Source organism: Hippopotamus amphibius, chromosome 8 (genome assembly GCF_030028045.1).
Source record: "Hippopotamus amphibius kiboko isolate mHipAmp2 chromosome 8, mHipAmp2.hap2, whole genome shotgun sequence".
Lineage (NCBI taxonomy): Eukaryota > Metazoa > Chordata > Mammalia > Artiodactyla > Hippopotamidae > Hippopotamus > Hippopotamus amphibius.
Window position 1 is genome coordinate 53,991,173 of NC_080193.1, and position 23,549 is coordinate 54,014,721.

At 35.6% G+C, this 23,549-nt stretch overlaps 1 protein-coding gene across 1 annotated transcript in view; it reads right to left on the reverse strand.

Moving 5' to 3' along the window:
* The window catches only part of DARS1 (aspartyl-tRNA synthetase 1), a 66,800-nt gene that overhangs the window by 25,392 nt on the left and 17,859 nt on the right, over nt 1-23,549 (reverse strand). The window contains exons 5-7 of the mRNA XM_057744765.1: nt 4,399-4,501; nt 1,648-1,728; nt 581-640 (exon numbers count right to left, since the gene is read on the reverse strand). Of these exons, the coding sequence (XP_057600748.1) occupies nt 581-640; nt 1,648-1,728; nt 4,399-4,501 (244 nt within the window). The remainder of the gene's footprint in view (nt 1-580; nt 641-1,647; nt 1,729-4,398; nt 4,502-23,549) is intronic.

Consider the following 23,549-nt stretch of genomic DNA (forward strand, 5'->3'; position numbering starts at 1 on the left):
TTATTTAAGTAAAGGAGGAAGATGTGGTCAAACATTAAGAAAGAGAGATGACATTGGTTTTACTACAATGATGAAACCACCAAACTCTTTCACTTGCAACCAAACTAGAAAGGGAAACAGAAAGACCTATGAGATTACTATATCAACCACCAGGGCCAGCTACTTCTTTATTATTATAATTAACTCCGTGCTCAGATCAAATGCAAAGGGTTGAGGTATTAACTACGGATCTCCACCTGGTCTTTCTAAAATGTGCACATAGCTTCTTTCATGTTTTCACTTGCTGACTACCTTGTTTGAAACAGGGACTACCTGGAAGCAAACCCATTTATTAACTTCATGTTCCTTTGCCATTTTAACATGAAGCAAGTCAGTTATCTTGTGAACTATTACTCGACTGCCCTTGTTGCCTGCAATTCTTTTTAGGGGAGGGGTCAGTCAGAAAGGTAAATTACCTCTTTTATTATCATATTACATATAGGCAAATGCCAATTAGTTCTATAAACTGAGTCAGGTATGGTATCCTTGCCTACTCTGATTTCAGCACAATTGTGTCACTAAAGAAACAAATGAGGCATACCCTAAGATCAATGACTCTGTTGTCTAATCTTGTATCCTGGTTAACAGTAGCTCTTCCTTCCTAAAAAAAAGACGGAAAAAACATTTTACTAATTTTTTTAAGGACACAAACACCACTTGTAGAAGTTATGTTAATTTTTAAGTGAGAATAGGTGTGTTCATATTACACGCCCCCCCCCCCCCGCCCCCAATCAAAGATCCAAGCTACAAGAAGTGGAGTCACAGAGAAGTTACTGTTAAAAGAAAGAGCTGGAAAGAAGAGAAATGAGAATGAACTGAGGTTAATGCTTTTTTTTCTGCCTCTCACCCCTCCAAACCCTTGACTCATTATTGGGATATCAGGATAATTAACAACTGGCACCTTCATTGATCCCTGGATTTTACTTGCTAGTTGAAGATTGAAGGAACAGATAAAAGCTGACATAGAACAAAGTATGTTCTCAAAGTATGTTCAGGGCACCAGTGAAGGTACCCAAGACACTTTCAGAAAATCTGTTAAGTCAAATCTATTTTTCATAATAATACCTTTTCACTCTCATTTTTCCTGACTATATTGAGAAGTTTTCCAAAGGCGTCATGATGTGTGCTATCACAACAGAATAACGCAGAGGCAGATATGAAAATCTAATTGTTGTGTATTGAGCCCAGACTGTAGACACGTAACACAATGTCACTCTTGACACTAAATTTTTTGTTTCCAAAAATACTTTTCATAAAATGTTATTGCTGTTTTTATTATCTATATAGGAATACACAGACACATAATCTAATTATATTATTATTTTTAATGTCACAAATATTAAAAATTTTGTTTTAACTTCTAATACTGTAAATATTGACAGGTTTACCTACAAAAACCAAAGCTTGTGGGCTCAATTATTTTTAAGAATGTAAAGGAATCCTGAAACCAGAAAGTATGAGAATTGTTAATGTAAGAGTACGTTTAAATAAGTGAAGCTCAAATCAATTCATAGGTACTCTTCCTGCAAAAGCAGGACATCAAGTTTTCAATGTTTTGCAGACTAAACATACAGAGGAAGCACGTTATTTCAAAAGTATAATTTTCACCTCTTCTCCTTCCATCTCAGGACGAACGGCATCGTCCAGCTGCAGGGGCAGGCGGGGTTCAGCTGAACTGATCACATAAATCTGAAAGTGAGAGATTACCAAAAATATCAAGAAACACACAAAACCTGCTATCTTTTGTTTAAAAAAAATCTACAGTTGACTTAACATGAGAAACAATGTTTGCATACATCTTTAACTGAAACTACTTGCTAAAATCAAACAAGATGGTGCATGTTTTATGTTTTTTTGCCTATAAAATAGGGATAATAATATTTATTGTGTACATCCCTGGGTTGTAGGAATAGTCAAATAAGATAATATATGTACAAATACTTTGTAATCTCTAAGGTGCATACCAATGTGGTAAATAAGTAATAACTGGAGTTCAGGGGTCTGGCTTAAGGTCTCTGTCACATAAAAGCTGTTGTTAGGCAAATCACTTTACCTAGAGCTTCAATATGCTTCTGTAAAATAAGGTCTGTGGTAAGAATCAAATGGAATAATGAATAAAACACTCTGCTCATCTGAAGGAGCCATTAACAACTAAGTTATAATTGTTAACAGCATCTGGCCATTTCTACACCTAGAACCAAAGTCAGCTCAGCTAACTCTGCTGTACGTTTTCTTCTTTTCCTCATTCATTTTCTAAGTGAATATCCCTTCACTGACTTCTTTCATCAAGTATGTTATATCTCATTTCCTGTTGCTCTCCTGGTTGGGAGCCGCTGTAGGTGTTCCTTTACAGTGTTAAAATCTCTCAATATTCACTTACACTAACTGCATATTTAGTGCTAAAAAGCAGTTAGGTCATAAAGACTGAGCTTGAGTTTTTTTTAACCACTGTTAAAAAACATGTTACCCTATTAGTTATTCTCAACTATGCCTGGAAACTCTGCTAAAGCACAAGAGGGAAATAGACCTTATTTAGTTAATTTCAGAAAGGAAATTATATTCTTCCAGTTTGTAAATCACATTTAGCATTCAGCTCAGACACTTCAAGAAGTACCAGAAGGATACTCCAGTCCTCTTCATAGTATTAAAATAGAATTATTTGTCACCACCTCCTATACTCAAGTTGTTGCGCTTCCCTTTGATGAGTTAACAGAAACCTGATCTCCAATGCAAAGCTGGAGAACTGGACAGCTACCTCTTTCATTTTTCTAACTAGTAGAAATTCATCATCTCCTTCATTAGGCTGTGCACGCTTTCATCCCCAGAACTTCACATAGTGCTTGGCACAAAGAATATACTCAGTAACTGCTGGCTGAATAAATAAATGATAAAAGAGAGTCACTGCTTATTATAAAATTCCATTTAGTATACAATATTTTATGCTTTGTGAGATACTTTATAATTATTTTTGAGGCAAAATTTGTAAGCTCTTTAGGCTTTATATTTAACGTTTATTAACCAAATACTAGATAATTAGAATATTTTAGAAATACATTTACTTGCTCTACTCATTAAAATCTTATTTATTCAAGTATTGAAAAATATGTTATTTGGAAGATAGGGGTTTTTTGTTGTTACTGTGTTGTTGTTTTGGTCAGCATTACTTTAGGTCAGTTTGCCTTTACTAGGTTATAGACTTCCTGGTGGGGTTAGTTGGATGTAAGACTTACACAAAGAGAACAAAATAATTTGGCAAGTTAGGTCAGTAAAAAATACAAGATTTTCGAAGTCTTTCAGAATTCCATGACAATCAATTTCAATTAAATACAACCTTACTCCTAAAGTAGTCTGTATGGATGAATCTGTCTTTCTGTATCTGTCTGTCTGTTCAATCCACATATACTCAAACACACACATGCGCACACACACACACACACACACACAGGTGAGGGTGGGAAAGGACTACTCCATAAGAGATATTCAATGATGAATACTGTAGATATAAACCAGGCCTGGATCTGAGACTGCAGGTTCGAAACTGCAGCGTTATTTCAATAGTACTAAACATATGTGAGTGCACTTATAAGATTTTAAAAGCCAATGATAGTGAGTATTTTAGTTTTTATGTCTAAGAAAAGAGATGTGGGATAAATCTTGTATGAAAAAGTTATTGCTAGAATGTAAGACCAATACAGTATTGTCTCTTTTGACTTCTTTATACTGTAAAATATTAGAAATACAGTGATTATAAGGAAATATAATGATTAAGAGTTAGTACGATTTCATTTTTCTCCTTATTGTTGATATAAGAAAAGCAATTTTTATACTGAATTTAAGATCATCAATAAATTCATTTATTAATTCAAAAAAAAAGTTAGTATAACTAATCAACCTTCAGAAGTACATCATTAAAAGAAAGTTCACAGTGAAATAGGTTCATAATAGTGAATAAAGCTTTTTAGATGTGTTTTTTACTTTTCTGTTTGTGACTACGGTAGATGTACCATGTCGACAAGCCTGGGCCTGCCTGCTGGATGAGGAGAGGCCACAGGGAGAGATGTCCCAGAAGTATCAGCGAACCCAGGCGATGTCATACAGCGCAGATAAGCCATCTCAGATAGGCTAACCCCAATTCCCTTACTGCACACAGAATCATGAGCAAATGAATGTTTGTTGTTATAAGCCACTGAGTACTGAGGTGGTCTGTTATATAACAAAAGCTAATTAAGTCAGTAATTAAATTATAAATCTCAATATTTTATATCAAATCTAATTATTAACATATAGACTTGTAATAGTTATGTAAGAACTAGCTCAAATCTATTTCTGTATACAATTTTACATTGTAAAAAAAATTACCTTTTGAACATGTAACTCTACATCTTGCTGTGTACAGCTTCCAATTTTCTGATTCACTTTTCTCACAACACCTTCCACATCTACAATGCTCTCTTTGTTGACGCTGTCAAAAGAAAAAAGTTCCCAACTTTAACCATCTCATCAGAGATGTCAGAATTCACCTGGTGTTTCAACAGTAAAGCTGAATATATTAAACTCTTCTTTAACACAGTAAGCCACTTGAGATAAAGCCAGTCTCTTTAACCTTTTTACAATAAGCTACTAAGTAGCACACCTTGTGAGATTTCTTAACAAGATGATTTTCCAGATTCCATAATTTAGTTACCATTATAAAATACTCTAGGCGTAAGAGGTAACAGGACCAGCACTGAACTGTGAAAAAGTCTTTCGATTATTTATTAAAGAACATTTCCTGGCCCATAGCTGAAATTTACTAAGATCAGCATTTCCTATAAGGAGAAACATAGGCTTCAATAAATGCAATTACTGGTATGTAGTGAAATTAAATAACAGAAGAAGGTCAACTGAAAAGATTTCAAGGTAATAAGAGGACATTAGGGTGCTAAAATGCCTATTGTTTCTGAGTATACACTGTCATTGCATTTGTGACAGATATCCTATTGGATTGCGTAATTCTATTTAAGAATGTCTATATGAAGCTTAATATATACCAAGAGTAAAATAAATGCATCTCCTGAGCAGTGTAATTCTATAACGAACTTGAATTCTGAACATCAGATACTCAAATTCTGAGATAATTCATTATTTGTGTCATTGTACATTTGTGGAAAAGGATAAGATTCAACTTTCAGATCTCGGAGAGTGCTGTCAGTATGATGGCAGCTCAACTGGCCAAAGGCAATTCCTGACATAAAACTATTCATTAAAACTCTCAGGTGGTAACTGGAGCTGCAGAAGTGAGTTGAAAAGAGAAGAAAGGAAGAAAAACGCCAAAGTGACAACTGGGAGACTGTGGATTTCCAGAGGCATAACAGAAAGGGCAGAAATGGATTAGGAAAATCTGTCCTGGACTCCCTGTTTATCTGCTGTCATAAGCCCCAGTTAACTTTTATATTACAGTCTCATGGCTCAAGTCCCTACTCAAAACCCTGCAAGATGGATGACCATCATCTAAACAAAGCAAAACAACAAGATTTAACTTTCATAAGAAAAAGTCTGTTCATTCTGATAAGGAACTGGGTCCTTAGTAGTTGTGGTGCTATTTGACAAGATTCCAGAAATCTAACATTTATTTTACACAGGAGAACACTACAATCCACTTCAGCAAACACTGGGCTGGAAAAAGATCATAATGAAGATAAGAGGTGAAAAGTGGTGAAGACAGAAAAAGTTTCACTTCACTTTACTACACTGCCTCAAATTCTATAATGTCTGTTACCAACTACCTTAAAAAAAATCAACAGTACACATATCTCTTGGACTCTCATAAATCTCCTGCACTAGACCTATCACCTGGTATCTAGCTAAAAATCTTGTGTACTCAAGAAACTCAAAATTTACTATGGTAAAAGAGGTAGCTGGTGAACTAAAATAAGACTCCTCTGAGACGTGAAGAGATCAAGAGGCTTCGGTTTATTGACAAAAGGGCTTTCTAATACTGGAAATCTAGGGTCGCTGAATCTTTCTTCAATGGGGCTGCCACCTACCACTGCTTCATCTGTTTGCATGGGCATACTTGATACCTGAGTATATAATTCAGACCTCGTGAGAATTCTGTTGCTTACCTCACATGTTTCTATGAGGAAGGTTTTCTCTCCCTTACTGATCAGTGTATTGCTTCATGGAGTAACCTTACCTGCCCCAACTAGAGCCCCAACCTGAGACAGTCCCCTATGTCCCTGGCCCACTTGGTTCTCTTACCTCACCCTCTTCAACTCCCTAGTAGGAGGCTTGCCATTATCAGGAAGTTTTCTTCAAGCTAACTTTACGTTAAACACATCTACTCTTACAGATAGAGCACTAAGCGAGTGTCCTTCCAAAAAGAAGCGGGAATGTGGTCAAATACATTCTGCCCAAGGCCAGCTAAAGGTCCAATCAAAGAAAACAAAATTTTCTCTTCTTTCTCTCTCAAAAGTAACCAGATGACGCCTTTTACCCAGAACTTGAAACCTGAAACTAAGATTACCTTTAGTTCATTAAGTAGTATAATGTGCTAAAATACTTGATAGACCAGAAAACTACTACCATTTTAAACACTGTTTCCAGTACCAAACAACTCACAAAAGAACTTCTGAAAATCTGACCTATTTCTAAGCTAGGGCCAAAGCTAAACTTCTGCTATCACAAATTGGTCTACTGAATATATCAGAAAGAAGGTAGGAGTAACTAGATATAAAAGATTTTTACAATTAATTTTTTTTTGCCCTTCCAATCTCAGCATTTCCCCTTTTTATTGCTAGCAGCTATATACTATTAACAGAATAGCAGACTTAGATCTTGGTAAAATAAGTTTAGTTTTATTATCTCTATCTCCTCATCTACATCTATCTATCCCTATTTACTTGTGGACACAAATGAATGCAGAAGAAGAAACATTAAAACAAAACTAAAAAAGAGTCAAATTTATGAAAAACGATCAGACTAGAACTTGCTAGTTAAAACCAGTAAAAGGATATATGAGGTTTTATGTGTATATGTGTGTCTATAATTAGAGTCAATACAAGAGGGACTGGAATACTTGAATAAGCTAACTGCCAATAGAAGGATAAAATTCCACTTTGTAGAAAAAGTCTAACATGATTTTAACTGACACTGTGTGTTAAGATGGCTTAATACTATATTGTGTATAGACTATAGCTTGACTGCTGCCATAAAAAGATCCTATTAAAGTTTGCTTTACATTCTGAAACTAATATATCACTATGTCTTGTTATGTCTAACAGGCAACTAAAAGTGTTCGGGTTTTATAGAGACTATGGCAGGAAAAAAAAAATCCATGGTGGAAGCAGAGGAACTCCTGGGAACTACTTTATTATAGGCGAAATGGATGAAGTAAATTAAACCTACCTTTTCAAGAGCTAAGTCAACTATTTTTATTATTACCAACACCTCCCAAAACACACTGTGTCACAGCATTTTTTTATACCTCTTTCATTTTTCAACCACCCCTTTACCCCTGTATATAAGGAATCACTCTACAAATAAAATTAGTAGGGCCTCGATATTAAAAATGCCTTAATAGGCACAACAGATTTTATGTCATCTATTAGGAACTATCAATTTAATTAGTTTACTTTGAACTTAAACTGTCTTTAGGAAAAGAAAATTGTACAAATCACCATTCTTCATATAAAGTATTTTATAAAAATATTTTAAGTGGGCTATCAAGTTTGTGGGTTTTTTTCAATTTTTAAACAAAGGATATAATGTATGAATAACTCAAGCAATTATAAGGCATGCAACTTGGGAAAAAAACAACAGTACTCAATTATCTGAAGGAATAAAATCCCATCTTTCCAATATGAGTGCCATACAGTTTACCATCTAGGCCCTCCCTAATAACCACAGAGATACTTTCATTGTCTGTAGTTCTATCAATCTTGATTATAAGTTTTCATCTCTACATTACATAAGAAGCAACTAACTAAAAGTCTGTTGGAACTATTAGAAGCAGGCAAAACTGTTGTATTAAGTAACAGCTGACTGATGAAGAACACATATCAAAAAACAAAGCAGAAAACAAACAAAAACATGAAAGTGGCAAACAACACATTATAACCTAGCACAGTAATAGATGTTCACAATAATGGCCCTGTGTCATTAACAAAAAGGAAGAATGTATAAAATAGGCTTTAAAGATTTTGTTAAAGTTGTCAAAATAGTTTCAGTACTTGAAGGAAGTAAGCTTCACAGTCTAAAATAATGCACTACTGAGTAATGTCTTATTCTTTAATGCTGTATATCATCACATACACACTGCAAACCTACAGTGGGTATTATGCATTGTAAAGAGATTTTAAGAAAGCAGATACATAAAATTTGACTATGAAACATTAGGGTTGATTTCTTATCATATACAGTAGATTTTATCCATTCAAGTGAATAGTGCCCTCTTCAAACTGACTGCTCAAGGGAAGGAGGTAGGGATTATAAACACATTTCAAAATCAGCACTGCCTAAAACAATCTTAAAACAACTTATCTGGAATTACTTCTTCGTTTTGTCACACAAATCAGTTTTTGGGGGGCAAATCTCACACCTATTGTTTACTATCCTTCAGAAATGCTGAAGATCCTGATAGAACCCTGGGTGGGAGAGAAGGGACTTCAAAAAAAAGCCTAAATGAATGGCATTAGAGGTCCAAGGAAGTAACATGTTTCAAAAAGAAGAGAACATTTGGGGTTAAAAGACAGACATTAACCTTTATATACAGGCTTAATATGATAGCTATAGACAGTTAATAAATCAACTATAGGGTTGAGTGGCTATTTCCAAACATTTTTGATAATGTGATTTATTCTACCAGTAAAAAAAAATGAGGGGTACATATCCCAATATGTATACATGCTATTTATTTAAAATTATAGGGACTTCCCTGGTGGCGTAGTGGTTAAGAACCCGTCTGCCTATGCAGGGGACACGGGTTTGATCCCTGGTCTGGGAAGATCCCACATGCCTCGGAGCAGCTAAGCCCATGCGCCCCAACTACTGAGCCCACAAGCCACAACTACTGAAGCCTGTGTGCCCGGAGTCTGTGTTCTGCAACAAGAGAAGCCACCACAATAAGAAGCCTGCACACCACAATGAAGAGTAGCCCCCACTCACCACAACTAGAGAAACCTGGCGTGCAGCAATGAAGACCCAATGCAGCCAAAAATAAATTAATAAATAATAAATCTTTAAAAAATAAATAAAATTACATACATGTAATACTAAATGTAAGTAGTATGTTTAGGCAAATATAAACTTGGGGAGAAAGTCATAATTACCAACGGTGATCCATAATTAGCAATAGCAAATCCATACTTCACAAGTTTTCCTGATTAATTTCAATCTAGCCAGGGGAGTACTGAAATCTTGTCAGATCTGACTGGATTATTATAAAAAAAACAAAACAAGCCAAAAAAACACTTCATAATGTGGCTGATACAAAGATCTCACACTATGAGTAGAAGTGTCAGCATTAACATTTTGTTGTTTGTGCTTATCTTTTAAGTTTTTTTAAAAAATAAATTTATTTATTTATTTACTGGCTGCGCTGAGTCTTCACTGCTGCATGCAGGCTTTCCTCTAGTTACCACGAGCGGGGACTACTCTTCGTTGTGGTGCGTGGGGCTTCTTATTGCTATGGCTTCTCTTGTTGCGAAGCACGGGCTCTAGACGCATGGGCTTCAATAGCTGCGGCACATGGGCTCAGCAGTTGTGCATCTCGGGCTTAGTTGCTCCACTGCATGTGGGATCTTCTCAGGCTAGGGATCAAACCCATGTCCCCTGCGTTGGCAGACAGATTCTTAACCACTGCGCCACCAGGGAAGTCCCTGTTTTAAGTTTTATCTTCGCTCTACAGTCTCTTGGTAGAAATCCTTTTAAGCTGTTTGTCCATTTCCTGAGGGTCACTTTATTATTTTAAAAAATATAAATATAATCCCCCCCAAACCAATTAACAAGGCACAGAAAACTGCAATTGGCTACAATATGCTGAAAGTGAATCAGAGTGTTGGGGTACCAGTGTTAGCTCCTTTGTGTTACTGGACTCCTGAAGTCTTCCTTCAGAGACCTCACATGCTATAGGTGACATGTGACCTTCTGAGATGCAATCCAAGTAATAGGCCCAGTGTTTAGCTATAAATTAACTATTAGAAAAACTCAAATTTTGTCTTATACTTTTAGATAAAAAAAGAAAGGAAGGAAAGGATAGAAATGGACGTTTAATGATTTTCTTTCCTTCAGTGGGTAATCTTGAGCAAATCACACTTTGGAGAACACTGGGATAGGGCATAAGAATCACAATGACTGAGAAAAGGTGCTGGAGCAGTTAGCTGATTTATAGGTGAAAAAGAATTTAACAGTCTGTGACTATAGTCAAAGAGGTCATCATCTTGCAAATAAATGGTGGAGAAATAGATCTGGGAAAGAAGTACTTCACCCATTTCTTGTCACTGGGTCCCAGTGTGAGGTTCTGACTCTGACAGGTCCTCTTGGAGAACAGAGAATCACCCCCAATTCACACCGCACCTCACCAGTGAGGGATGGGAAATGGCAGGGTTTGCTCTTATATTTTTAAATTATTTTTTAAACAGTGTTTTTTAAACATTATCTTAAAAACTTATTTTTTATTATAAAAGAATATACTTTTTTATTGTTAAGAATTCCAATGTTAAATAACATGTAAATTTAAAATTCTAAGTTCGCCATCATAGACCCAATCCCCCTCTTCCTCTAATCACTATTTACTATACTCCTCCATGTTCTTCTCATATGGAATATATCATAAACTTTGTGTCATTCTTCTACAGTAGTTTTGTTCATTTTCTTTGTACTTAAGGTTGAAGAAGCAGTTTTATTTTTACAGCTCAAATGAAATTATCTTAATATATATAAATACCTAAAGTATTATTATTCCCATGTCACTTTGGCAATTTCCTTTTATGTTCCAGTTTCTATGTGAAGTGCTTTACACATATGTCATCTCATTTAAACCTCACAAAGGCCTACAAGGTAGGTACCATCTTATAGTTGAAAAAAAAACCTGAGATTCTTTTTTTTTTTTAATTTTAAATCCACTTTTTATTCTTTTATAGATTTTAACAATTATACACAACTTTTAACATAAAGATAATGAAACCTCAAGGATAAGGAGGCAATATATATGACCTCTTCTATTCGTTTGTCAGGATGGAAGGAAATTTCCAAAGGGTACAATGAGTGAGATTTAACACTGGAAAAATACATATGAAACTTGTTAACTGGCTCCACTTAGGACCAGGCACAGCACAATAAATATAGAACTGCATCATCTTTTTAAAAGATTGTTGTAACTTGAACACATTCTTACTAAAGAAATATGATCAGTGACCAATGTGAAATTCTACAACATATAGGTGAAGGGACACTTACAGTGAGACTCTGAGCAAAGTTCCTCTAGCATCTTCATACCCATCCACCAACATTCTTAAAAAGGAGTTAAGAATGTACATTGCAAATTCAGAACAAGAAAAAATGAACTTGGTCAAACTTTCTTCGTCATATCATTCATTACTATCACAATCCTAGTTTGCTGGTAGGTTTTAGGCAGGAATTGAGAGTTTTTGAAAATACTCCAGAATGCAACATCAGCTCACTTTGAAATAATGCATTCTCATTCTTACAAGCTCATGAGCTGCCAGATTCTTTAGCAGCTTATGTGAAAGAAACTGGAAATAACATGCCCTTCACAAACAGTTTTCAAAATGCCCAAGAATCATACTGCCTTCTCTGCTAACACTGATGTATCTTGATGTCCTGTTGTTGCCAGCCTCAAAATATACTCATCAGAATCTTTGTATAAAACAGCATAAAGTTATTATTTACAGTTATATTTAACTTAGAAGAATTAATCCCATAAACTAGGAACTTCTGACACCAGATTTTAGACCCACTTTTAAAACACATACTTATCAAAGTTTTCAATACAAATGTTGAACTGGGCAGGGCCAAATACAGAAGTTCTATTTCTGATCCAATAGATAAGTATCTCATTCCAACGAAGAGGTATAAATCACCTAGGTACAGTTGTTCATAGAGCTGCAATCCAGAACATTATAATGACCTGGCCTATGTTCACAACTTATCCACATGATGCTCAAGGGGTACCCAAATGCCCACCACCCTCAGGCCTCAACTGTAGATGATGTATATACATACTTCCATCATAGGACCTGTAACATGCCTCTGCATGCAGTTATTTATTTATTTTTGTCTTCTACCCAAATTAAGTTCCTTATGTGATATACCGTGTCACTGAATACCCGAGTCCGGAAGAGTGTCTGGACTGAGCAGGTGCTAAATAAAAGTTTTCTAAATCTATGAACCTTCTTCTGCGTATTATTTTGATATTTATAGTTCTAAAAATTAACGTGCAGACTGAAAATTTAACCTACCAAGTAAGTAAAACAGTTATTTTCAGGTGAAAGATCTAGAAAGGAAGGAAAATAAACAAACTTGTAGGTAGCTAGGTGACTCACTAGAGAAAGAGAAACGTACTTGTGACTCACCAGCTACCAATAAATAACCTAACCACAATGACTAATACGAAGAAAAAGAAAATAAAATATATACATATACAAATGTTACAGACTGAATAAGCCTTTTATTCAGAATCCGGACATCTCTATGCTGGGGGTGAGAGGTGTTACATAAGCATAAATAGCAAAATATGATTTTTTAACTTTAACACCCACTCTTCAAACGAACTGTAGCCTTTTACACAAAGTCACTATAATTTTAATTTTAAACTTAAAAAACCTGCATTTACATTCACTATAGTCCTTAATATCAGTCAATACAAGAAGGCCTACAGGGCTGCCTTTAAAAAAACTTGTCTTTTCAAGATTCAACCATAACTAACACAAACTACTCTGTCCATTGTTTTTAAATGCACTAAATAAACAATAATTTAAAAAAGAAAAAAAAGGGATGTCTTCTTGCCTCAGATCAAACACCAGCTACTAAATATGAGAACATTAATGTCAACATAAGATGGGGATCCAGAAACAATGGTCTGGATAGGTATCCTATCTTTCTGCTCCCAGACGAATTTCATTTAAAGACCTCAAACCATTTTGGATACACAATTAAGAATCATTCTTAAAGATCTCTAGGGAATGAGATGTGCCAACTTTCCTATGTAACTCATTTAGCTGTTTCATTTCTATATGCATTCAACCATGAGAAAACTGATCCTTCCAACAAATTGATTAAAGTAATGCGTTGAAGAGTCCTGTGGCACTTAAATGCAATTAGTGAGTCAACTTTTCGAATTAGTATATTGATGAATTGGATATTCCTAGGAAAGATAATTTGGGGAAAACAACTGACCCCATATTAAGCTTTAATGTTGCTCTTAAGGAAAATACTAAAAAGCTAGAACCTGCTAGTGGTACAATCCAGTCAGTAAGACAAAGATAAGCACCTCAGATTTAATATCAAAAGCAAATGCTAAGATAGTTATCTACTTAAGATATTAAAAGTGACCTCATAGTTTGCCTTTTAAATGATTAGGAAACCCCAGCTGGAACTATCTGATTTGATATTTTTAATAGTGGAGTTCTTGCTTTTTCCCACCTGGTATATGGCCAGAGGGAATAGAGTTAAATGTAGGGCCTCATGGAATTAACATATAAATACCATTATTTCTCCCACTTTTTTGTGTAGGAGTTCACATGTTTTAAATATCCAGTCTCTCTGGGTTGCACTATTCAAGATGGAAACACCTTGAGAATAAATAGTCCTTAGGCACTCCCATAGTACTAAAGATAATTACATGCATTTAATACAAAAATAGATCTAAGACAGAATGAAAATTAAATGAGGATTAGAAATGGCCTTTTCCTAAAAAAAAAAAAAAAAGAAATGGCCTTTTCCTGAACATATTTCTAGCTATGATATTTTCCAAAGCAAAGATTCTAGCAGACTGGTTAGCTGGCTTACTAACTAAACAGTTAGCCTCCCAAACTGAATGTGTTACTAAATATTCATTTGAATTACCTCATGCTTCACTGATTCTCCAATTTCTAAAGTAAGCAAAAAACATCTATAAATAAGGACCTGTGCTTTAAGTAACAGAATCCACTAGAATTTATATGTTCTGTTCATATGCTGTTTTTAATTATAATAGAAGGCTGATAATATATTAAAGCAATGAAACTCATAGAATTTTCCAAATCTTTATTTTCTTATTATAACTGTACTCAGAAGCTAAGGGATAAAGAGGAATGAGATTCTGAAGAGCTCATTGAAACAATGAAAAGAGGCAGCCAATAAACCTCTATTTTCATTATAAAATGGGATATATTCTACTGGGCCCAGCTGAGGAATAAAAATCAATTGTTCTACCACAAATACACAATACACTCTTTAAGCCTGGTGTTAGACTATGGGATCAGGAGTATATGGGGCAGGGACTTAGCAGGGTATCTGCAGGGCAAAAGAAACAAAGAGATGGAGAACAGTGGATAAGGATGCAGTGAAAGTAGTTATAGGAATGGAACTGGCATTGTGTGAGCTCAAAAGGGGTCAGAAAAAACTAGGAGAAAATGGGGAGATTGATTAAAAAAACTAGGAGTCGGGATAAGGTCCAACAGAAGATTAGGAGGCATTAGAGGTACAAAGGTGGAAATTATGGTTAGAGAGAATGGGTACTGGAGATTATTTTATTTTTTTAAAAATAATTTTATTTATTTATTTATTGGTCTTCATTGCTGCAGACGGGCTTTCTCTAGTTGCTGTGAGTGGGGCCTACTCTTCATTGTGGTGCGCAGGCTCCTCATTGTAGTGGCTTCTCTTGTTGTGGAGCACGGGCCCTAGGTGCGTGGGCTTCAATAGTTGCGGCACATGGGCTCAGTAGTTGTGGCTCACAGGCTCTAGAGCACAGGCTCAATAGTTGTGGCACACGGGTTTAGTTGCTCCGTGGCATGTGGAATCTTCCCAGGGCAGGGCTTGAACCTGTGTCCCCTGCATTAGCAGGCGGATTCTTTACCACTGCACCACCTAGGAAGTCCTGGAGTTTAAAATGAAACTCTGAAGGGCAAAATACAAGCAGTAGCCTCAGGAATGAGTTGTTAAAGTGAAGCAATGGTGAAGAGAGTTGGAGGAGAAGTAAGGAATTTTAAGGCCAACTTGTTCCATATAGTCACTTGAAAACATTCAGAATGAGAGGATGACCCAGAATAGGAGGAGCAGAATCCTATCAGCCAGAAAAATAAAATGGTTTCAGAAAAACAATCTATTTTAATCTTTGGGCTTTTCATGAACTCAAAAGTCTTAGAACTTCTTTTCAATTTACTCAACATAGTAAGCAAGTTTAGGAGATACTGCAGCTGTCTATCCAAATCCCTCTCCCCTTCTTCATTGCTAACAGAGCCCCACCCCTGTTCAGTATCCACACTTTACTTGGCCAACTCTCTGGGAAGGTGAGCCCATCCAGCTCCAGAGAGTGAGTTGTGTTCAGTCCTAGCCCATCCTGGGAATTCACTCCAGATTTTTGGTGTCTTTTCCACAGCTTCCCAAACAAGAAACTTTGAAGTCATTTTCCACTTTTTTCTTTTCCTCACCTCCACACATAAGCAGTTAGCAAACAGGTAAGACTCCTATATTTGGACCAACTCACTGTGTAAGCATCATTATCTTTTTTAAGAGTATAGTCAGTTTTGCTTTAACATTTGTTTTAAAAATGTGAATTAATTCCAACACAATTGATATATTAGGTATCAGTCTGAGCATAATGAGAATTTTGTGTTTGTCTATACCAGATTCACCAGTGAGAAACACTAGGTCAATGCTGACAACTGTATTCTGGTGAACTTAGCCACACAGGAATATATAAAACACACACACCTCAAACATCTACCTGCGTTATAAGCCACACCCATCCCCACCTGGTGGTCCAACTTTCCCTCCAATTTCAGACAGTCTTCCTTGTACCACTTCATAATAATTTACAAGCTGCAACTCTGCTGATACCCACTTCCACTCAGAAACAAGCGTGTCTTTTTAAAGGTAAAGCGAGAGATTTATTGTATTTATGTATTTCTCAACCATTCAATATGTATAAAACTATTCTATGTTTTTAATAAAATTAGGTTCTTTTAATAAAACTATGTCACTGACGAAGTTTATTTGTTTGATTTTTTTGGCCGTGCCATGAGGCATGCGGGATCTTAGTTCCCTGACCAGGGATTGAACCCATGTACCCTGCATTGGGAGCGCAGAGTCTAAACCACTGGCAGCCAGGGAAGTCCCTGAAGTTTTTGACTGTTGTGCTATTTACCTATTTTCTGCATAAACCTTGAGGTTCTTATTGCATAATTTTGCATAGCACAGTGATTTTCAGGAATGCATTTATTACAACAGAACTGACTGAATATTAGCACCACTCTACAAAAGTTAACCCAAAAGGACACCCATATCTCAATGTCCAAGATCTCCTCCTTTACTGATAATAGAGCAATTCTAGCAGAGAGAAGTTTAGTTTGTACACGTGTGTTACAAAGAGCCTGATATGTTAAGGAACAGCATCAGTTATCTAGCGAAACTCTTTCATTTCCTTTCTGAGTCCAGAATCTTGGTAAAGGATAAATCCTTATTTTAAATTCTGAGCATGGTCTTATTTTCCACATCAACCGCACATACCACACAGTTGCTTTATTGGGTGACTTTGTGTTTTACTTCTCACAACAAGAGTGATAAGAATATGTAAGATGCACTGTGTGGCAGTGCTGATGATGATAAGGAAAAGGCAAAAGATTAAGCAAGGTAGATGTAAATCTGCCTAGTGAGTTTTAGACTTCATATGTAATTATAGCTAACAAATATTTTTACATTGAAATTATTCAAGAAAAATAACTGTCTTTGCAAACAGGAAACTTTCTAGTTTCTAACTCCAACCCCCCCCCCCCCCCCATTTTTATTGCATGCTTTTTAACAATGGGTGATTCCTTAGGAAGGCAACTACTGCTTTATGCTAGAGGAGACAACCTCATTAGTATTACCGATGGTTAGAAAAACATTTTATTCCGTCTTTGGAACTGTTTCTAGCATCAATTTATGACAACACAAAAATCTTTTTTATTACTTTATAACCAGCTATACTTTTTAAAACCAAAATTACTATTTTTCACCAGTTTTGATTCTCAATAACTTAGAGACAGTATTTAAGTCAATATCATCCACAAGGAAAAAAAATAGCTAACTACTCCTTGAGGATATATACCAGAATAAATGCACACTCTAGAAAAGATACTTTTGAAGCAAAAAGCAAGGGGATTTCCCTTTCCCAGTCACCAATGTATTTCAATGACATTAAGGTTGTATTCTAAGTGAGCTACATATATTGTGGAGGGCCTTGATCTAATATCCTTATACAGTCTTAGAGAGGCAGAATGATATAGCAGCATGAGCCTAGAGTCAAAGAGACCTTAGTATTTTAAGTACCAGTGTCCTTGTTTGTAAAAATGCATAGACAAGAAAAAAAAAAAGACAAAATGGAATCTATACCTCACAGTGCTGCTATGAGGATCAAGGGGAAGAACGCAAGTACGGCACTCTGCAGCTCCCTTAGAGTACAGTAACAGTTAGCTATTACTGCTGCCACCGTTATGAGCAAATCTGTTATTTCCCCTGTACATGAGGTAGGGAACCTACCGGTGATCACTGCTCTGAACCTTTACTGGGATGCACCCCATAAATATAAAAATTCATGGAAGATCCTGGAAAGCCTGGCAAGATAAAACAAGGGCCATCATCATACTAAATTTTAGTTGTAGATTAAGTTTCTTAAATATTAAAAATAATATTTCACGTGCAATAAAAGTCAAGGTGTATGTGTCTGTGTGTGCAGGGGGAGTGGGGGAGAGAAGCTTTTTTCCACAGCCTTTCATTTAAAAAATACATGGCACCTGTTACAGAGGTCACTGAAGAGTATCCCATCATAAAATCTACTCAACATACCCAAGATAATGACGGAAGGTTAGCAGCATAAGCTTTGTATGAATAGTGGTTTTTACCTTTTATTTTACATTGTTTTAGGCACCATAGATTTAAGTCCCTTAAAGTGCTTTATTATACTAGATTGACACAATAAAGGCCTAAAATATGTTATGAAATCCTCTACTATACTGATATATGCTGTTCCTTGTTAACAGCAGGGATACACTTGGGAGCTGGTGAAAGCTAGGTGATGACCAAAACTATAATTTTAGGCGGTCATTAGTTTACATTTTTCAAAACGATTCCCATTTTATTCCTATTTAACCCCTTCTCTCCTCCTCCTCAAAATCAATAATGGTGAAAAAGACACTATTCTAAGCTTTTCTTTCCACCTATTTACATACTCTAAAAGCAACAAAAACCATTAAACACTTATAGAAACCTGAGTATTAAAGATTTTCAGCAAAACTGGCAACAAATTTGTTAGCCTTCTGGTTGTCAGAAATAATTTGTTGAAGCTTACTGTACTCAATGAGAAATATGTTCCACAAATTTATATGACTATCCACATTCTATTAATAACTTTTAAACCCTGGGCAAGGTGTAATAAAAGACTGGTTGAAAAGAAGACAGGCTATAAAGTTGCTACACACTGGTTTTTCTAGTAATGTACATCAACATAAAATGCTTCAATGATACAAATTAAATAAACAATTCATTGAGGCAAAGAACTCAAAATGCCTTTACATGAGAAACCATATATTTGCCAGTTAAATCAAAACAGCATCCAAAAAAAATCAATTGCGTAAATATTTTTTAGAAGAATAAACTACCTTTTCATAATAAAACTCTGTATTCCAATTCTAAAACAGGCACAAGCTTGGTTTATATGTCAAGTAACTTCTTTCAATTACAATGAATTAGTACCACACCCAATCTCAGACTTTAATATTTCCCAGGCAAGTAGAAATAAAAATGTTCAACGAAGGGTCTCAGCTGTAAAGAATGAAGTAAGGCTAACATACAGTAAACAATTTATGAAGCCACGTGCCTAGTTAGTAAGAAGCCAAGTCTCTGGGCTCTCTGGCCCTCTATTACACTTCATTGTCCACTGGCACTTTGTAGAAATTAAAGGTTTAAATCATCCTAGTAGTTGTATAATGACTTATTTTGTGAACTCAGTTTTCTTCACCAAAACCCCAAGAATTTTAAGTTCAAAATAAGCTTGGTAAGAATTAAGCACAACTCAATGTGACATAGATTAGTGGGCTCTCTTTGCAATATCAGGGACCCTCAGTGAACACTTAAATTAGCTTTATCATGTTACTTAAATACCTACAAATATAAAACTTATAAAAATAAATGCCTTATGGTTACAGCCCTTAACTTTAAATCAAAGTGAATTTTTATAGTGTATATTTTTTCCTGGCCACGTTGTGCGGCTTAGGGGATATCTTAGTTCCCAGACCAGGGATTGAACCTGGGCCCGTGGCAGTGAAAGCAGAGAATCCTAACCACTGAACCACCAGGGAACTCCCCTGAAAGTGAATTTTTAAAAAAAATAAAAACAAATATTAAAAACAACAAAATTCAAATTAACAATATTAATTTAAAGTTTGCTAAAACTAAATTGCTGATATTTGGTTTACTGTATAAAGCTGTAGCCTCATATCCAGGTCTAGATTTAATTTTCTGTGTTTTTAATACTAGCAATATGAAGAACGCTTGTTCACAATTACATAAAACATTAACTTTGAGGTTGGTTCAGGAAAATTAGGTCTCATTATTAACCTAAGTTCTGCAAAGAGCAACCAAGAATGACAATTTAAATATCAGTTGATAATTTTATAAAACTATCTTATTCCAGTAAAAGTTAACAATGTAGTATTGTTAATTGAAATCTGAATCAAATGGGTATCTCATCTGATAAATACTAGAACTTGAAACAGAAACATTTTTCCTTGTATGGAAACTACTGTACTATGAGTTATCTGCTGCCCCTATACAGATGAAAATAGGATTCAATAAATATGCTTGAGCAGCACAGGCTTTTAAAGTTCAGAATACTTCATAATTACCAAGTACTACCTAGTAACCCAATTTGTCAGCATGTCTCTAAACTACAATGAAATCTTCATCAGTTTCAGTTGGTATGAACACAATTTACACAGCAGTTCTCTGCCGTAAGTTAGCCTGTAAAATGACATGGCATAGTATCCTTATGTAACTTTAAGATAATCACCAAAATGTACACTAAAATTTAAAAAAATACAGAAAACTTCCAATCTCCCAAGAACATAGTTGTGGACCTCAGAGAAATGAAAGGAGAAGCCAATCGGTGAGGATCATGAAGAACGTGGGCTTAATAAGCTAAGTGACAAAGAATGAGGATTCAATTAAGAAAGCCAAAGCCTTTAAAATAAGAAGTAAAATAAGAAAAGAAGTCACTGTAGACTTGGAGACTGCCCAGTCTGAAGCGTGTATATTGAGAAGTAGTGGGAAATAACAGGGGGAACCGGCAGACAGAATTAATATTGGACATGGTTGAAATAGGAAGCCATTAAAGATTTTAGATAAAAATAGCACTTAAAAAGAAACTTCTGGCAAATATGGACTTTTTAAGAAAAGGATTTTGAAGGATGAAGAAAAAAACCAACACATCCTTTTCCTAAAAAAGTTCTGAAAGTTCTTTAGAATTTACCTCACAATTTCACTTGATTTATTATTATTTATAAATAGAGCGGGTACTTTTCAAAGTAAAATTTTTCTACTCTTGATTTTCTTCTTTAAAAGTTGGTACTTTGAATGTAAGATCATACTACTGGCTTTCTATTAGAAAGGACATGTGCTTTAGACTTCTGTTACCAAGAAAGATCAGGATTTCTGAACTACCTCAGAAGTACAGCAAAATCACATAAAGACAAGCTGACTGACGTCTCAGAAGCAAGAAATCATGTTCCTAAGAAAATTATCTTATCAACCAGCCACAAAAATGAAAAACTCATCATCTTTCACCTTAGAGAGTCATGAGAACTTTCCTTTTTCACAAGGTAGCAAAAGCTATTAACATATTTATTCTTAATCAGTCAGGTTAGATACCTTAACATATGAATAGTGTCAAAAGTTAAATAATTGTAACTTAAGTACCACATGTTAAACCTATTGTATAAAATTGGCTCCACTCACCTGTATACAACCGGTCAAAAGCTTTATAATTTGCAATTATTCCCACACACTACTAATTATATAAAGTCCAGTTTTTTAAACAGACTAAAAATAGCTACATGTTCTTTGCTTTAAAAAAGAAATCAAAGTCACAACTAAATTGTTAAACCTGAATTAAGATTAAAATTAGATCTTGGGAATTTCCTGGCAGTCTAGTGGTGAGGGCTTGGCGCTTTCACTGCCGTGGCCTGGGTTCAATCCCTGGTCAGGGGACTAAGATCCTGCAAGCCATGTGGAGCAGCCAAAACCAAAACCAAAACACAACAAAATGATTAAAATCAGATCTAGATCTTGACTGAGTTCCATCTACTTCAGGATTATGAAATCTAAATTCTTCCCTTATTCTAAAAAAAAGATCACCCATACATTACCCCTTTTAGATGAAAGCCTTTCTTTAACATATGTCATAAGGGCATCAGTGAACTAAAGCAGTGAACTAAGTTCTGTGTGCAAGTATCTTTTCCAGCTGGTAAGCTTTGGTTGACATCTGATATGGTCAATTGCTGTCAGTCAAGTCCCAGAAGTCTGAGAAGATCCAAAATAAGAAATAACTATTTGTGGACTACTTTAACAGTGTCTCCCTCTAAAGATATCAAATGAATTGACTGTTCTCTTGATAGTAGAATACCTCTTAATGACTAAGGGTAAATGGAATTTCCAAAAGACTTGGACTATAATCCTTTAAGAATGTAATACTGAGATTATAATGCAATTTAACAAAAAAATATATTCTATATGAAAGCATCAGCTTCATATATTAGTTTTCAGAACCAATTTGATATATAAAAGACAGAAGCCATAAAATTTGCTGACTTCAAGTTGACTTTTTCCCAGTATTTTACAGTACATTAAATGTAATTTAGCATATTATGTTTGTGGTTTTCAGGGGCTCTTATAGAAGCCTCTCCATATAGATAAAGTTTATTTCTAAGGACCAAGTTTACTTATGTCCCACTTCACAGGATATAGAGTGGCCTGAAAAGGCTAGGTGACAAATGCACCCCACAAGCACATACCCTTAGGGACTAGGTACTAAAACAGCAAACCTAATCACTAAAAGATACAAGTAGAAGAGACGAAAGTGACAGTCTCTGGGCAGCAGGACTGGGAGATAGGGAGAGGGAGGTCTAGTAGTACTGATACCTCTGAGTGCCTCAGTAAATTGATGTAATTAATGGCACTGGAGTCTTTAAACCAGAGGGCAGGTATTGCTATGATACAATAAAACTAAATTTGATAAATAAATCTGTAAACCAAAACTAGTTGCTAAGCATCCATTACATGTAAATCACTGTGCTGGAGTTAGGGAGGGCCCAGATGTAAATTAAGATATTAAATTAGATCATTTTGGGGATTTCCCTGGTGGTCCATTGGGTAAGAATCCACCTACCAATGCAGAAGACACAGGTTTGATCCCTGGTTAGGGAAGTAAGTCTCACATGCCACGGGGCAACTAAGTCCTCATGCCACAACCACAGAGCCCGTGTATCAAAAATAGAGAGAAGCCCAAGTGCAGCAAAGAAGAGCTCGCAATGAAAGATCCTGTGTACTGCAACTAAGACCTGACAGCCAAAAATAAATAAATAAGCAAATAAATAAATAAAAAGTTAAAAAAAAGAGATCAGTTTTTAGTTTTTCTAGTTCTAAAATTGGTAATTCTATCTATATAACTCATCTTTGAAAGCATATATATATATATATAAAGAACAGAGATAAAAATCAATGAAAAAATGTAACATTTACTCAACTGAATTTCCTTTTTTTAAAAATTATTGATTGATTGACTCGCTGAGTTGGGTCTTCGCTGCTGCACACGGGCTTTCTCTAGTTTCAGCGAGCAGGGCTACTCTTCGTTGTGGTGTGCGGGCTTCTCAATGCAGTGGCTTCTCTTGTTGTGGAGCATGGGCTCTAGGTGCGTGGGCTTCAGTAGTTGCGGCACGTGGGTGGGCTCAATAGTTATAGCTCTCAGACTCTAGAGCACAGGCTCAGTAGTTGTGGCACATGCGCTTAGGTGCTCCGCGGCATGTGGGATCTTCCCAGAGCAGGGCTTGAACTCATGTCTGTTGCACTGGCAGGCAGATTCTTAACCACTGTGCCACGAGGGAAGTCCCTCAACTGAATTTCTTTTCAAAAACATTTATGAAGTACTACTTAAAATTGTCCATTTTTCCAAGTCTTCTTTGATCATTATCATGGAAATAAAATTTTGATTAAATTGAGAAAAACATGCAAACAAAACTTGCCAAACCACCAACTCTTATTACCTTAGAGCTCCAGCATAT